This window comes from Rhizoctonia solani, chromosome 3 (genome assembly GCF_016906535.1).
Source record: "Rhizoctonia solani chromosome 3, complete sequence".
Lineage (NCBI taxonomy): Eukaryota > Fungi > Basidiomycota > Agaricomycetes > Cantharellales > Ceratobasidiaceae > Rhizoctonia > Rhizoctonia solani.
This window is the reverse complement of record NC_057372.1, coordinates 3334630-3350026: the sequence shown is the minus strand read 5'-3', so window position 1 is coordinate 3350026 and position 15397 is coordinate 3334630. Positions and strand designations below refer to the sequence as shown.

At 46.2% G+C, this 15397-nt stretch overlaps 4 protein-coding genes across 4 annotated transcripts; 3 read left to right on the top strand and 1 right to left on the bottom strand.

The window, feature by feature from the left end:
* Nucleotides 1–164: 164 nt before the first annotated feature.
* Nucleotides 165–3139, top strand: RhiXN_03475 (uncharacterized protein; the record flags this gene model as incomplete). The annotated part of the gene is made up of 12 exons (XM_043323292.1): nt 165–591; nt 666–870; nt 931–1051; nt 1105–1300; nt 1352–1566; nt 1622–1920; nt 1979–2077; nt 2139–2209; nt 2275–2309; nt 2363–2573; nt 2727–2854; nt 2915–3139. 12 exons carry the CDS (start codon nt 165–167, stop codon nt 3137–3139), a joined length of 2232 nt encoding a protein of 743 aa, XP_043178788.1.
* Nucleotides 3140–4410: 1271 nt separating this feature from the next.
* Nucleotides 4411–7328, top strand: RhiXN_03474 (uncharacterized protein; the record flags this gene model as incomplete). Its single annotated transcript, XM_043323291.1, has 11 exons — nt 4411–4588; nt 4807–4993; nt 5048–5168; nt 5223–5418; nt 5467–5684; nt 5738–6045; nt 6094–6216; nt 6271–6493; nt 6549–6768; nt 6825–7048; nt 7104–7328. 11 exons carry the CDS (start codon nt 4411–4413, stop codon nt 7326–7328), a joined length of 2223 nt encoding a protein of 740 aa, XP_043178787.1.
* Nucleotides 7329–7633: 305 nt separating this feature from the next.
* RhiXN_03473 (uncharacterized protein) lies at nt 7634–10508 on the top strand (the record flags this gene model as incomplete). Its single annotated transcript, XM_043323290.1, has 11 exons — nt 7634–7955; nt 8013–8084; nt 8138–8227; nt 8285–8394; nt 8450–8642; nt 8696–8912; nt 9066–9257; nt 9310–9688; nt 9741–9939; nt 10001–10242; nt 10293–10508. 11 exons carry the CDS (start codon nt 7634–7636, stop codon nt 10506–10508), a joined length of 2232 nt encoding a protein of 743 aa, XP_043178786.1.
* A 426-nt stretch (nt 10509–10934) lies between these two features.
* Nucleotides 10935–12744, bottom strand: RhiXN_03472 (uncharacterized protein; the record flags this gene model as incomplete). The annotated part of the gene is made up of 5 exons (XM_043323289.1): nt 10935–11237; nt 11286–11420; nt 11477–11562; nt 11671–12347; nt 12404–12744. The coding sequence occupies 5 exons, from the start codon at nt 12742–12744 to the stop codon at nt 10935–10937; spliced, it is 1542 nt and encodes a 513-aa protein (XP_043178785.1).
* Nucleotides 12745–15397: the final 2653 nt, after the last annotated feature.

Sequence of the window (15397 nt, the reverse complement as noted above, 5' to 3'; positions counted from 1 at the left end):
GAGCCACCACACGTGCGAGAGACAAGTCACAAAAATTGGTCACCGCATTAGGATGTTATCCACACTTTTGGATAATGTCTGCTTAGGAGACTTGCGAGCAGAACGGCTCTCTTCTTTAGCGCATGCTGCTGAATGTCTGGCTACTGCTGCAACTACACTGTCCGATGCAGCTCGAGCAGCGGCTGAATCTCTGGCTAACGAACCTATCTATTGGTATAAGCGATAGCATGGGGGCCCCTATTCCTCATGACTTGACAAACGAAGCACCGGCTTTTCCTCCTTTGAGTTCGATCCTATTGCACCCAGTTTCTGAACCTGATGTGACTCCAGACGAACCGGACAAGGGTAATGCTCAAATTTGTGAGCACGCTGGTGGAAAAGACATCCTATCAAAAGACATTTCTGAAGTGTCCATAGAAGGCCAACGAATCCCACTAAGAATGTATCCAGAAGGACAGGAGGAAGAAGATGTTATCGAAGACGACAGTGAAAGGAATAACATAAATAGACATGATGTCGAAGAGGAAAGGTGGCTGGTCAACTACAACATTAAAAACGAATTGGTTCCTTTAGCTCAAACCTCCGAGCAATGTAAGCTCTCTTCTCCTAAATGTGATATCAACTGATTCTGGTCCTGCGGGTGACGTGAAAAGCATCTTATCCAGCGAGAGAAACCCAAGAGATGTCCAGTATCAATATAGAAGTAGCTCGAGAGGTCATGACGGAAATTCTTCCGGCAGACTCTGATCTGAATGATGCTATATCTTTAGAAAAAGCCCCAAGTGTTGCCGCTATGGTGGATTCTACCTTAGGGGAATCGGCAAACATCAGAGGAATGGAGCAGGTTATCGATCCAAAGCAGTCCTACCGGTAGCACCTCTTGCGTCGTGTCCAGAAATTTCCATTGAACTGATAACTAATGTGTTTTAGGATTCTTGTTGAGAATGAATTAGATGTCCTACTCACAGTATGCGCCTTAATTGGTCAAAATCAGCGGGTGATCTGCTACATGCCTTCCGGTACTCCTCCATTGTCGTTTTACAAACCCTTGGTATGTAGCAGCGTCTATCTATGCGAGGATGTATTTAAAGCCTTATTCATAAGATTGAAGCCGTAACTGGCGCGGTTGCCTATTTTCCCGAACGAATGAGCCCGACAAGGCGAGATGCTGCATATAAACGGACTCTAGAAGCCAGTAATTCGGTCGCATTGGTTCCCGGTACACTTCTGCCCGATATATTGATGGAAGGCGAAAACACTTGGGTTATTTATGTAGGTTGGCCCCCCAGTCACGAGAAATGTAAGCCCCAGAATACCACTCCTCATTTCGCCTCGCTGATTAGCTTCACAGATCTAAGTCGGTTCAAGAAGCACAGGGCACAAAACAACGTCATCGTTGCTTACTCTGGGGATCTGGAATTATATACTTTGAGCCCTTCCCTCATGGATATAACTCAAATTTGGCCAGGGAGAGATTCACTTGATGCGTCGATCGACAAGTTACGACATGTATTCGATGACTCGCTGGCCAAAATATCAGATGAATTGAAAGAAAAGGTTTATGCGGTAGGTTGAACATAATTATAATTAGGTACAAAATCCATATTTTATCACATCACAGGATTGGATCCAGACCCACGGCGTTTACGGCCCTCGATACGTCAAGGCCTGGGACCCCATCAAACTTGTGGAACAGGCCAATTGCTACTTGGTTCATATTCTGCTATATCGTTACAAAGACCTCGTTTCTAACAATTTGGAATCCAAAATATTGCCTCGGGTCTCTTGGGGGTTTGTTACTCAAAATTTGCTTGAACCCGCATACGAAGCTGGAGTATTGCAAGTGAAAGATCGTGACTCAAGCCCGGATCATATTTCTTCACTTTCTCAAGCGGATGTTAAATCATCCGCAGCAGCGAGGTAGCCTTTCATATATGTGTGTGTTGTCAAATATGCTCAAATTGCTACGAGTATACAGTACTAGGGTATCCACCCCAACGACTGGTCCCACAGCTTCTATCCTTTCAACCCAGACGTCCATCGATACGAAGGCAAAAGTACCGGGTAAAGATTCCGGGTAAGCTTTTACAGAATTCTAATAAGGGGGTGGCGAAAGTGAGACTTATTCCGTATTATAGCGCCCAAATCCCCAGTGCGGAAGCATACTTCAAAATTGCGAGTGGACATACCTACTTGCCTATTGAGAAGAGTTTGATGCCATCCCCTTGATCGGTTTCATGGCCGAAAAGTACGATAAAGTCATTTGTTTCTTAGAGGGTCACGGTTCATTGCGGCATTACCAAAAGCTAGTACGTATTAATATCGATTCTAGGTGTTTTTTCTAATCGACAGGGTGTTTTAGTTTAAAAGAATTCTTCCATCCGCTCAGGTGATCGCGCCCGAAGCCATAAGTAGTGATCAAGCGAATAATGACGCTGCGTCTCGTTTTGTTAATGCTTCGTCTCGTTCTATGCTACTCCTCACTTATAGCACAACAAACCTGCCATCAATGCTGAGAGAGAGCAAGGTTGGATATTGTATTTATTGGGGATTCCATCTTCCAGTGAAGCAAGGTAAATCTCTGTTTCTTTTTTTTTTTTAAAAAAAAAAAAGATCTGTGTTCTGAATTCTTACCAGCTAAAAAGCATCGGGACCAACTCACTTGCTCGTCATCGGCTATTATAATAACCAAATCTCAACAGGCTGAACTAAAAAACAGTCGGCAGACATCACTGAACACGCCAACGCTCGCACTCTGCTCGACCTGGGACCAAGATCTCCACTCTGGCCGATGCGTAACACCACGGTTTCGATATTGATGACCGAAGAAGCGGCGGTCAAGGGACTATACGTCGTACGTTCATTCTCAGACCCCTTGGCCCCAAGTTCTATCACTAATAATGGGTGACTTCAGAATCGTATATATGGGCTAGGTACTGTTTCGCGCGCTGAAAGGAGTGCACAAGAGGTTCTTCGCATGGCCAATCGATACTCGGCAAAGGTTCTTTTGCGTGGCGACTTGGAAGATGGTAGTGAGCAATTCCCACCAGTGGCAGGAAGACTTCCAGTTCCTCGCACGGTTGTGGATAGATTTCAACTGCAACCGGCGGTGACTGAAGGGTTGGCCATAATTGGTTAATGTGTTCCCATTAGAGTGGAACGATGGCCGAAGGGAGTCGTTGTAATATCTCACCGGTACAGAGCTCTAATTGATAGAAACCTCGCTTTTCACATCACTGAAGTTTAATTGCTGACGCATATAACCCGGAGCATACACTAGCAATTTGCGACTCATACAAGGGCTATGTATTACGTAAACTCTGAGTGAACATTAACTTCTCGGTAACCGCGGGAAAAAATTGGGAGCGATTCGACCACCGTCTAGGCGAAAAGAGACCTCTACTTCTGGCTCTCACTTATAATGTGAAATAAAAGCTCTAGCCTGCTATCTTGTCATTGAAAACGACTCTCCTTGGTGACAAATGCATTCCTTGAGCTCGAGTTCCAGGTTTCACTTTGCTTATCGCTCGGGCACTCAAATGACTTGGAGGTCAATTTTAATGAACTCATGCTCTCTCGGGTGCGTCTGCTAGTGCTGGGCGGCTTGTGTCATCTCTATTCCCATCCTCTTCCCTCTCACTTGCATTATGGGAGCCGTGGAACGTCGACGCCCCCCACGGAAACCGTCACATCTTGATTTTTTAATCCGCTTCACCTTGAGCTTCAATGATTCTCTAGGCCCCTATTGCCCAAGTAGTTACTCGTGGCTTTGACAAGGTTTGGTTGCGACTGAACCCACACATCGGTTCCAATCCTCACCAACCGCACAAGCGCACCTCTTTCTCCCCTACTACTTTTGGATCTACTAAGCTGGGAGTTTCTGGGCCTTTCAATTCTGAAATCTTCAAGCTGTATCACTCGTAACGATAATCTCCCTTTGGAGCGCAAAGTGTATCTCACACTATGACATCATGCTCGTGATGTTCGACACTTGGTTACAACCGGCTAATCCGTTAATTTGGGATCATGAAGTTGCCTAGGGACAGTGGGGAGTGTAACGGTGGGCCCTTGGGCGAAGTGCGCTCCCACTATAGTTTATAGGGAGTAACAATGGATATTATCAAGAGAAATACCGGAATAAAATAGGTATCGGCTAATCGAGCAGACGGAGTGCCGCTTACAAAACTTTGACATTTGAGAAGCACAAAATAATCCTTGATATGGTCTCATTGACCCTGTATCATGCGTGGAGCCTCTATGCTGCCTCCGTGCTCAAGACGGAAGTGTTACGTAATACACACAATGGTCTCTTTTGTGGCACATGAACCCTTGCGTCTGGTTAGCCACCACAACCCAACGAGCGTGTGTTGGAAGTCGTCATCATTCCATATACTAGCATCGGCCAATATAATGGATGCAATCTGCTCTACCAATGATCGTGCGAATCGACTCTCTGCACTAGCTCAAGCCGCAGATTGTCTCGCCAAAGCAGCTGCCACACTGTCGGAAGCTGCACGAGCGGCGGCAGAAACCTTTTCATCTGAACTAGCTATTTTAACGTCTGATGTAGAGAATATAATTATATCTGGTAAATTTGATTTCATCCTCTGTTTGCCCATCTCACACATTTATCGACCAGAACAAAGTTTGAATTGTGGGCAAGGTCCGGCCGAACTTGAAAGCGAGGACGGACGTTCCAGTACAGGAGATTCAGTCTCCTATCTCTCAGGCAAGTTGAATTTCCATATGATAGAACCTTTGGCCAATTGGCATATACAAATTTTGTATTGATATTTAGCCCTTTAGATGGCAACGAAGAACCTCCTGGAATTGTCTCTGCGGAGCCCGCAAACAACCAAGCCTTGGCTACTACCGTTGATCCATGCTCCTCGGGCCCAATGACCATCGATCAACTGCGATTCGACCCAGCCCGACCGCCCCCTGCATCTTTAATAACTGACGAAATCGAAACAGTGGCAGGCTTGGCTTACCGGTTCGTCAAATATTTCAAGAAGCTTCTGTTGACTAGGCACTGACATCAGAGTAGCATTTTGGTCGATCAAGAGGCTGACGTCTTGTTATTCGTTTGTGCACTCATCCGGAATCGACGAAAGGTGATCTGCTACATGAATTGCAGCATCCCCACATTCCATATGTATAAGAAGCTCGTAAGTAATGTCTAATCTCGAGTGTGGTCAAACATAACCATCCCCTCGCGATAGATAAATGACGTAACCAAAACTGCCGTATATACCATCACGAAGATTACGACTACAGAAATAACCGAAGTAGGACAAAAGTTTCTTGAAGCAGAACGGTCCATTTTACTGTTGCCCGAGACAATCACTCCGAGCATTGAAATCGACGACGTCGATTCGTGGGTGGTTCACGTGGGATGGCCAGCTGACGAACAGCGATGTGAGTCTCTCATTCCTTTCAGTCGAGCCATACCAAACGCAGATACAGACGAGGACCAGAGATTGATTCACCAAGCTCAGAATAGCATAATTGTTGCGTACTCGGGAGACGAAGAGCTACACCCTGCTGGTGCTGCTATCATGTGGCAGAGCCAGGCATGGCCTGGAGATGCCGATTCGTTCAGAGCATCAGTTGCTTTATTACGACCGATATTTAACCAAAGCCTAGCATTGATTCCAGCGGAAATGAAGGCCAAAGTATATCCTGTAGGTGTGATAAGTACTATCACTGTATTTTTTCATTTATATCAACTATTTAGGACTGGATAAGCTGCCACGGCTCCCGAGGCCATCGATATGTGAAATCTTGGGATGCCACCACACTTATAACAAACGCCAATTCTTTTATGTCAGATGTGTTAAAATACCAGGCGCTTTCTCTTCCAGAGGTTTCGCATGGATTTGTGACACACCACGGCCTTCAATCGGCCATGATGGAGGGAATACTTCTGGTCAAGTCTCCCGGTTCAGGTGTCAACCATATATCTTCATTACCAAAAAACGACTGGGTACCGAGCGATTCTACCCGGTCCGAAGGATCAGGCCGGGCATCAACTAGTACTCCCTGGTAGGTTTACAAGCCCATAAACTTGAGCTACCTAATCACGGTGAATAGGGGAGTAGAATCAACTCCCGTGTTGGCCCCTCCGATCTCTAACAAGCAAGCAAACAAAAAGCCTCGTATTAATCGTCCAGATTCTTCGGGCGATGCTTCGGTCGTTTCTACGACGCCAGCACGGTAAACGAGCTTCGGTCAGAATCAAGTGCTTGCGTTGATTTTGATTTCTTCCAGCACTTCTCAACCGAGGTTTGGAATGGCCAAGCAGCATGCAGCTGACTTCAGCTCTAGGAAGAACGCCTTTAAACCAATGCTGGGAAATACCTACTTTGCCGTTGAGGAGGAATTCGATGCTATTCCACTGATGTGCTTTCTGGCCGAGATGTGTGGGTCTGGTTCAAAGAAGGTTATTCTTTTCCTGGATATTTCCGGGTGTCATTTTCAGTATCAGAAACTGGTAGGTTGTTCATAGAAGACCTATGGTCCACAGGGAAACTTAGTTGTTCATTCAGATTGCGCTCATTACTCAATGGACTGTATTTGTGGCTGATCGACCGGAAACTATTCAGTCCACAGAAGATGCCGCCTCGAGATTTATAAAATCACAAGGCTCTGCGGTCCTCTTACTTCCGTTTAAGATACAAACTCCACCGTCATCCCTCGGGAATGTGCATCTGGACCACTGCATTTACTGGGGATCTACACTGGATGGATTTGTTCCGCTTGCTCAAGGTATTTTTCTTTTCTTATTCAAGGGTATGCATCGGATTGACTGTCCTTGGAACCAGCCAAGAGGCATAGCGCTTCACTGAGATGCTCGTCCACTAGCATTATCATGACCGTGGCTCAAAGGGACAAGATCAATTCTATTCTGAACAACTCTAACTTCAGAGCCCATCCGAGCTCTGCTGATTTAATGCACCGGGAAGACAGCATTTGGCTCTCTGATTCGCGAAAAGCGACTAAATCGATCTTGTCGAGTGACCGAGAATTGGTCACAGAGCTCTACGAGGTAAATTACACATATTATGATCACTGTATTGATCGGATAACAACAACGCTTGCAGGGACACCTTAAAACCCTCGCAAGGACGTCGAGCGGGGTGCTGGGAGCTCAAGAAATTGCCAGTAGAATCAACAAGTTTACCGCAAGCGTTCTACTGTCCGGTAGTGTAGAAGACGGAAGCAATAAACATCCTCCGATAGCCCCTAGGTTAGTAACCTCAATGGCGATCGTTAGTAAATACAACCTGCAGGCAGCGGTTGACGCTGGAATGCTGTATGTTTGGTAAATTGAAGAATAAATTAGAAACAAAAAATGAGTAATTATTTTCCATTTCTATAACCGCATGCCGGTTGTAGACTCTATCCCTCACTTTTATTCTGAACAAATAAAGCATTTACGAGTTGGAAGCAACTCCAAGCTCTCAAATCCAATCATCTTTTGTTTGTACCGAGCAGGATTTCACCGCTGATGACATCGTGGTAATCACACTGCCACCGTCCTCGACTTTAAGCGACCACGACAGTTCTCTCTCTTTCCCCATCATCTACAGTGATTATTAATTCGACGGTGTGTCGTACTCCAGCCACTATTATGCTTCCAATCGATTGTCAGGGGGACCAGGCTCTATTACTATCTCATGCTACGGAATGTCTTGCTAAAGCTGCGACCGCGCTCTCCGAGGCGGCTGAGGCAGTAGCTGCCGCAGCAAAATCGTTGATTTCCGACAACGATAACGTCCTCTCGACACCTCGATTCCACGAAGGAATGGAAAACAATAACGGGATTAACGCCATCGTGGACTACGAATCAGATTCTGGCTCGTCTCCGGTTATGGAACCCTTGCCAATGCCAGTCAACGATACAAATAATGCGCATTGGACGCAGGATTATGGTCAAACCATTGTCGGTCCCAGTGAGTTGGTAGCTTTGTATACGCCATTTGGATCAATTACATATATTCGTTTTCAAGGTGACCAAAAACCATCCAGTGGTCGACCCACGACGCAAGAAATACAAAACCATAAAGGTCCTACAGACATCGGTTCGTGAAACAAAACAAAAAATGGTTAAGCACTAGCCAATCTCTTCTGACAGCCGCCCAACGAATTGTTGCCGAGGAACGCCCAGGATCCAGTATTACAACCCTGCCTCTTCCGGCAATGTACCAGTCAGTCAATACGGATAGTATTATTATTGGGCATGGCAGATACTGAAAACTAGGAGGCTTCAGTATCTTGTTAGAAAATGAACCCGACGTCCTTTTGGCTGTATGTGCCTTGGTTCACTTGGGAGGAAAGTTCATCTGCTACTTGCGTAGCTCTGTCAGGTCACTTCCTATGTATAAGACTATCGTAAGCTCTCATAGATTCACTCGGTCAAATCACTGACAATGCTTCGTCGCTTAAGCTGAGCACGGCAGGAGTTCCGGTTCACATTGCCAAATCCTTTTCTTCAGAAGATCTAGAACACACCGTGAAATCTTTTGAGAATGAGCCGAACTCAGTCCTACTACTTCCCGCCAGGTATCCCCAGAAAATTATGATCAACAAAACGGACTACCAAATCTTACATGTTGGCTGGCCTTCGGACGAACTACTCTGTAAGTCCGCTATGGCGGGATCTTTGCGTGTTGGTGACTTCAAAACCTTTCAGATAAACAACAGATAAATGACCATCAAGCCAAAAACAACGTATTAGTAACATACTCGGGGGACCGAGACGTCTATCTCTCCAGTGACGGAATTCTCATGGATTCCCAGCCATGGTCCCAGTATAAAATTTTATTCGAGACCACCTGCACGACTCTACGTCGCTATTTAATCAGACACTCGACGAGATTTCCTCCAGCGTTAAAGCCAAGGCATACCGCGTAAGATTGCAAATCCATTGCCGGGAGTTTGATATAACACGGTTATTAGGACTGGATTGTTACTCATGGTCCTCACGGCCCATATGGCCCCCCATCATGGAGCCCAAGCATGTTGGCTCATCGGGCCAATAGATATCTTCTTGATGTTCTCAGATACAATGGCGATAATTCTGACAAGACTGGTGCTCAGGTTGATCTACCCGAGGTTTCTGAGGGGTTAGTTTCTAGCCAGAACCTCAAATCTGCGGTGGAAGAAGGGCTTCTTCGAGTCAAGTCTAACTCTGAGTTGAAGCATGTGTCATCACAGCTCAAAACCAATATACTACCAGGTAGCGCTATATCATTGTGAGCGAAAATATTTACGTCTGTTGGGTATGTTGGCTTACCAGTTACACAGGAGCGGTGAAAAGAGCTCAAACCCTTTAATTAATCTCAGTTGTAATACAGAACAGGCTCCTGCAACTCAATCCGGGGGCTCCAGCATACCACCTAGCTTAAGCTTCGAGCCGGAGGAGCCGGGTAGCTTGAATATACAAAAGCCGGTCCATATCCCAACACGACCACCTTCCAGGACCATTTCGGTTACCGAGAGTAGTGGAAACATAGCGCCAGGTCGCGAAAATCAGTTACCACGATCGCACGTTACACAGTACCTTATCATTGAAGCCGATCTCGATACTGTTCCGGCACTATGCCACCTATCAACCCGACCAGGCTCTAGGAACGTGATATGCTTTATCAAGTGCTTGGCCGCATTGGAGCCAATTATCAAATTGGTATGCTAAATCCGACATGAGTGTGAGTGTAACTAAACATGAAATTTTATAGCTTGAACAGATGGTTGCCAAACCTGCTTTTTGCGTAAAAGGTAGTGAATCACAACTGGCTGAAAATATTAAAACGGCGCTCCGCTCAGCGGCCGGGTGCCTTATTTTTTGCAGCATGTATAATGAGCGACCGGCCGGGCTGAAAAATGTGCTCGTTGGGTTAACTATTCACTTAGGATGGATAGATAATCTTCAAATGTGTGGGTGTCACTTGAAAATTACAGTATTCTATTGGCCATATTCAATAATTCTCGATACCAGATTCTTCCCAGATTCAACAGGACAACAATACTGTAATATTTCTAAGGAGGGAGACACAGGTGCCGAACTGGCCAGAAGTATCCGCTAGTCTTGATCGAGCTCAGGTGGTCCCGGTCAACGCATCGACCAAACGGCTTTACAACCGTCAAACTGAAAACTCAGTTCTTCAGCTCGGCAGGAATACATGGAGAGATTTGTTGACCACTAGTGCATCCGCACCACTGATTCGTTCATCATACATGGTTAGGCTGAGACAATAGTGCTATGTGTTCGTTGCTAACTTATATGACAGGCATGGATAACCCACCACTACATCGGGCGACATAAGGAGTTAGACTGGACTGCTGTTGATGTGGTCACACATGCCAATAATTACTTCAAGCGCGTATTTCGCAGCGGAAGTGGTGGAGACGCTTATCAAGATCGGCCGTTAGTCACTGCGGGATTCATTAAACACCTCGGCTTAGAAGCTGCCGTGGCAGCAGGGCTATTGGCAACTAAGGGATGAATGAAACGATCATCTTAACTGAACTTGCTACACATTTTTGTTGATCAGGATAGTACATAAACTGGAATCTTTAGGCTTATATATGTCATGCTGAGGAATAGATCTACGTTCTTTTGACATTTCTTAGGGGATCGGCCCATTGTACCAATCAAAGTTTCAAAGGATAATGCGCTTGATAAAAAATGGATTCAAACAGGCAGTGCATACAGGCTCCAATAGTTAGAATATCAAAGGTAAAACAATTGCTTTGGTGTTAGTGTATGTGTTAGTGTATTATTACTCGCTGCTGACCACCAAGACCCGGGCCAACGTAGATGATTCAAACATAGTTAATTATTGCTGGCCATACTGATAGGGTGAAATACAGTTCTAGTGCTCGGTCGTTGAAAAGTACTTTACATAACTTCTCCGAGAGTAGTCTGTGAACTATATATCGACGGAGATGCGGGCTTCAGCAATACATTGCTCTACTGATGCACACCAGATAGGGGCGTCGTCAAATCTGGTTTTTGGTTCCTCTGCTGGCCTTGTGCTCAGACTGAGCTCTGACTCGTGTAGCCCATAGCAATAGGCACAGCCCTTGTCTTTCTTGACTGACATCCAAACGTCGTCGCTTGCTGTCCTTATGTTCGATCGCACCTCTTCAAAATCTCCGTAATTAGAGTCGGCTACTCGACGCGCGTGGCTATCGATGAGCTCTTCGCGACAATTTTCTAATTGAGCTAACGTCTATTATGTATGTTTGATAAGGCCCAGATCGATTTTATGAGGACATACCACTGGCTGACCATCAGAAGAGTCAGGGTGTTCAAATATCTGAATTTCCATTGAAGGAAGCCGCCGTCCCTCAATGACATCTTCCGTGATCGGGCATGCATCAATCTCGAGGTGAGCATTCCAAACCTTTAAAACCTGATTGTTACAAATGCATCAGATCCTAGTTTGTGCCAGGTTGTTAGATATCTAACCTGACTCTTAAGTGACGAATTTAAATGCTCAAACTCGTTGTCGAAGAATTGGAGCATAACCCCAGGCCACTTCTTAACAATCTGGGCTACTATACTGTAAGCCATTACGAATAAGTCTTAAATATGCTGACAGAGCTCACTTGGTTAGGTGCATTGATTTTAGTCGACCGGGAAGCTGCAAGGGCATAACGGACACCTTAGTGCTTGTCGCATCATTGGCTCTATCTTCGTAGCGATCGGTTGGAGATGTTCGTAACACCATCGTCCCCACATTAGTCTCCTCAAATATGTTCTGGACTCGAACATCTGCTCGAGCCGGTCCTGCTTGTTTTCTTTCCCGCCGGCCTGAATCCATATATGTTTTATTGTCTGGTCGGGCTCAGGCACCGCGACCCCTACCAAACTCAAGAATTCATCTTGCCAAAATTTCACCAGAGCTCGCTGAAAGTTTAAAAGTAGGTTAGATGCCCATATAGGTAGGCGTGGGTGAGCACGAAATTTGAAACTGGCTTTCCAGGTCTCAAGGCTAAGCACGTTGTCAGCGTGATCGTCGCGTGCGTAAGGTGGCGGTGCAATATCGCCGTAACAAGTGTGACTACAGCAGTATTCATCGTGCATGATTCCCCACACGTGGAGGTCCTTGTCGTGTTCACGGAAGCGGGTGAAAACATTCTCCCAATCGTACGAGAAACGGAATATGTCTCTGATCCGGTCAAACGTGCCTTCGTCGCACACGCTGCGGGCGGTACACATGAGGATTGTCTGGGCAAGGAAGTAGGAGTTGTAGAGTTGAGGCGTGTACGCCCATGCCGACGGATGCATTTGTATCGCCCAGCATGTTCGTAAAATGACCGAAAGATGTATGCCAATTCTGAGGTCAAGCGAGACCAGGCAATCAGAAGCGGAATATAACGGTCGTTCATAGACGACACTTCCTCAATGGTATCATATGCCTCAATTCCACTCTGATAAAGAAAATCGAGGGGATTGCTCTGGCGGCGGTCAATACGAAAGTAGCCGCCTTCTTCTTCCAGTCTAAAAACAACAAACTCATGATAGAATGGTGCTTCATGCTCCTTTCGAAGTTCGAGCTTGTCAACGATTTTATGAGTGCGCCTTTGGTACCAATCAAAGAGCGGGTTTCCCCTTTTCCACTCTTGTTTGAACTGGATCCGTACTGGGTCTTCAAGGTGCTGTAAGTGTCTCCTGGCTATAACCATGGCTTTCGGAGCGCGGTAAGAAGCGCCGGGAGGGATTTGGGTAGACATACTATCAAAGCAAAGGGAATTAGAGGGACCCAGCTCAGCCTGATGATAGATGGAGAGCCTTATATACAAGCCTCAGAAGTACTACTCATCCATATGCACTTTGCTTCCGACACAAGTGGGCGAGAGACACGCTGTGGGTCCCAAATCGAGGCCCACATGTGTACCAATCGATATCTGTCCTCATCGGAATTAGGCGCGCGCATACATGTTCCAATCGTGGGCAAACCTTTCAACCGTGTGACACCAAGGCGCTTTTGTTATTTCCCATCCAAGAGTACAGGTTACGTTATTGTAAAACGGCCTGGTCACTCTGCAAACTGAAACTGGACTTGATCAGTGCATTTCTCGCGATTCACTGACACGGAGGATTCATAGGCGGTAACAACGCTCACATTTGACCCTTCTAGAAGACCTAGACCTGAACTTGACTCCGGATTCGAGGGATTGACTCTTTTCTGCCAGAAACTAAACTTACGGAACAATTGTGATGGGTTAATGCTGCAAAGAACAATATATAGCCACAGAAGAATTGATGAATTGAATGTCACGACCACTCATACATAGCCTGAACGGAGCATTATTTTGCTCTTATAGCTGTTGAGCAGAATGATAACGGAACGCTCAGGTATTTTGCGCCGACCTAGCTTTGGATCCCATATACTCCGCTTGGAAATCTCCCGAGTTCAAGGTATACAGTACCCCAGAGCCGCTTGTGGAATATTCTTTGGACGCCGAGGAGAGCAAATAGAAATGCCCAGATTCGAAGTGCAGCGAAAAATGCAAGGGATCGAGACCGAAATACCAAGTGGTTACGAAGAGTACTCTGGGTTCCTGCCGACACAATACCTAGAACACATCCTTGAGTGTATCTCTCAAGTCGATGAGCGTGCGCAAGCCACCTTCCTGCTAGTGTTTTCAAGCTGAGATGACATTCGAAGCGAGCTGGAAGTTCTGCTCTCTTAGCATTCGGGGATTTGGTTTCTTCACGAGTCCAGAAATATGAATCCCTGGAGTCATCGGCCAGCTACCTTTAACTTAACGGCCGGTATCAGTCGATACATGCCATTTGAACGAAACTCAGGATGAAGGTCGGGAACAGTGCACATGACGTTATGCATTACGGACCATCAATATCAATGTGGGCCATAAAGCCGTTGTAGATGCGACATGCAACAAATTGCCGATTTCGCCAGTTATCGCCCTTTGATTATGTCGAAGCATAATGAAATGAAGCAGACTAGAGCTTTGAAGATACGATGTTAGTGGAATATAGAACCGATGTGTGAATATTTGCTTTAGTACGAGTTGGAATATATCCAAGTGCGCTCGTTTGAATCTTTGCTCTCACTTACATGATACTTGGCTTTGCCGGGCACAGCACCCGCTAGAGACAAAACTAAGATAAGATAGAAGGTATGGCCCTGGAATTCGAATAAGTACGGCGGTTCTCGACAAGAAAACACTATAGGACCATATAACCCAAATATTCGTGTTATTGGTATAGTTCTAAAGCAGCTCGGCTGCCCCGTTGAACCGTAATCCAGACTATCAGGGCCTCACCGGAACTGTACACCCATCGCAAGGTAAATTACTGTTTCCCCATTTTACACGAGTCAAACACGACCGCCCCGTTGAAATCTTGGTCACGCACTGAATTTGAGCCTATTACTAATCGTAAAGCTGCGCAGGATAACTCCCGAACGAAGAAACCGACCTCGGTTTCCAGATACGCACAAATGGCCAAATCTGCTCATGTATGTGTAGTCGAGCTACAATGTGCTACCAGTAAAATATATACACCCCCAACAAATAGTTCAAGTTTACTCCCATTTACCCGATCGAGGAACCCACCGAGTTTCACGTGAAAGTGTGCCGCGTACATCACATACACGTGCGGCGCGCAACGAGGCGCGGTCATATTTTCCTGTCTCGGCAACCCAGTTCAGTTTTTTTTGTTAGATTATCTTGCAAGTATAGCCATATGGATATTATTGAATTGTGTTGAATCGAGGGCTAGGCGGGCACGTCACAGTTCTAGAACCTTTAGCCAAGCCGGCGGCCCGGCCGTAAGCGATCGTCGCGATCCGTGCGCGTGACCACCCATAATGGAACGGAATTGACAGGCTGGACATCGGATCCGTCGGTATACAACAGAAATAGACGGTATTTCCGTTGGGGCAGTATGGAACAGAAAAATTCGACTGAATGCATACGAGAATCGATAGGCTGCGCAAGCGTAGCGCCGAGACGAGGCAAGTGATGTGATGTGAAAAGATGGATCGAGCCGGTTATTAGATTGTTGTCCTGACACTTTTCGTCTCTCCCCCCTCGTAGCAGCCAACTGCATTATTACCCCCACACACCCCCAGTGCACGCTACGAGCTCATACGTACCCGACGACAACGGTTCCCACAGCGAGAATCCCCCGCAGGTCAAGCGCCGAGTGATTAGGTAAGATGGCCTCGAGGCTACGGGGTAAAGCTCTGCCCACAACTCTGACCACCACGTTCTTTTCCTCGCTGCTTTTCTACCCTTATCCCTTCCCCTTTTCCGTTAGATTTCTTTTTGCGTGTGACTGATCTGCGTTCTGTTAGCCACCACCACCAGCGTCCAAACAAGTGCTTGCTTGTACTAGAGATACTCGTATTCACAA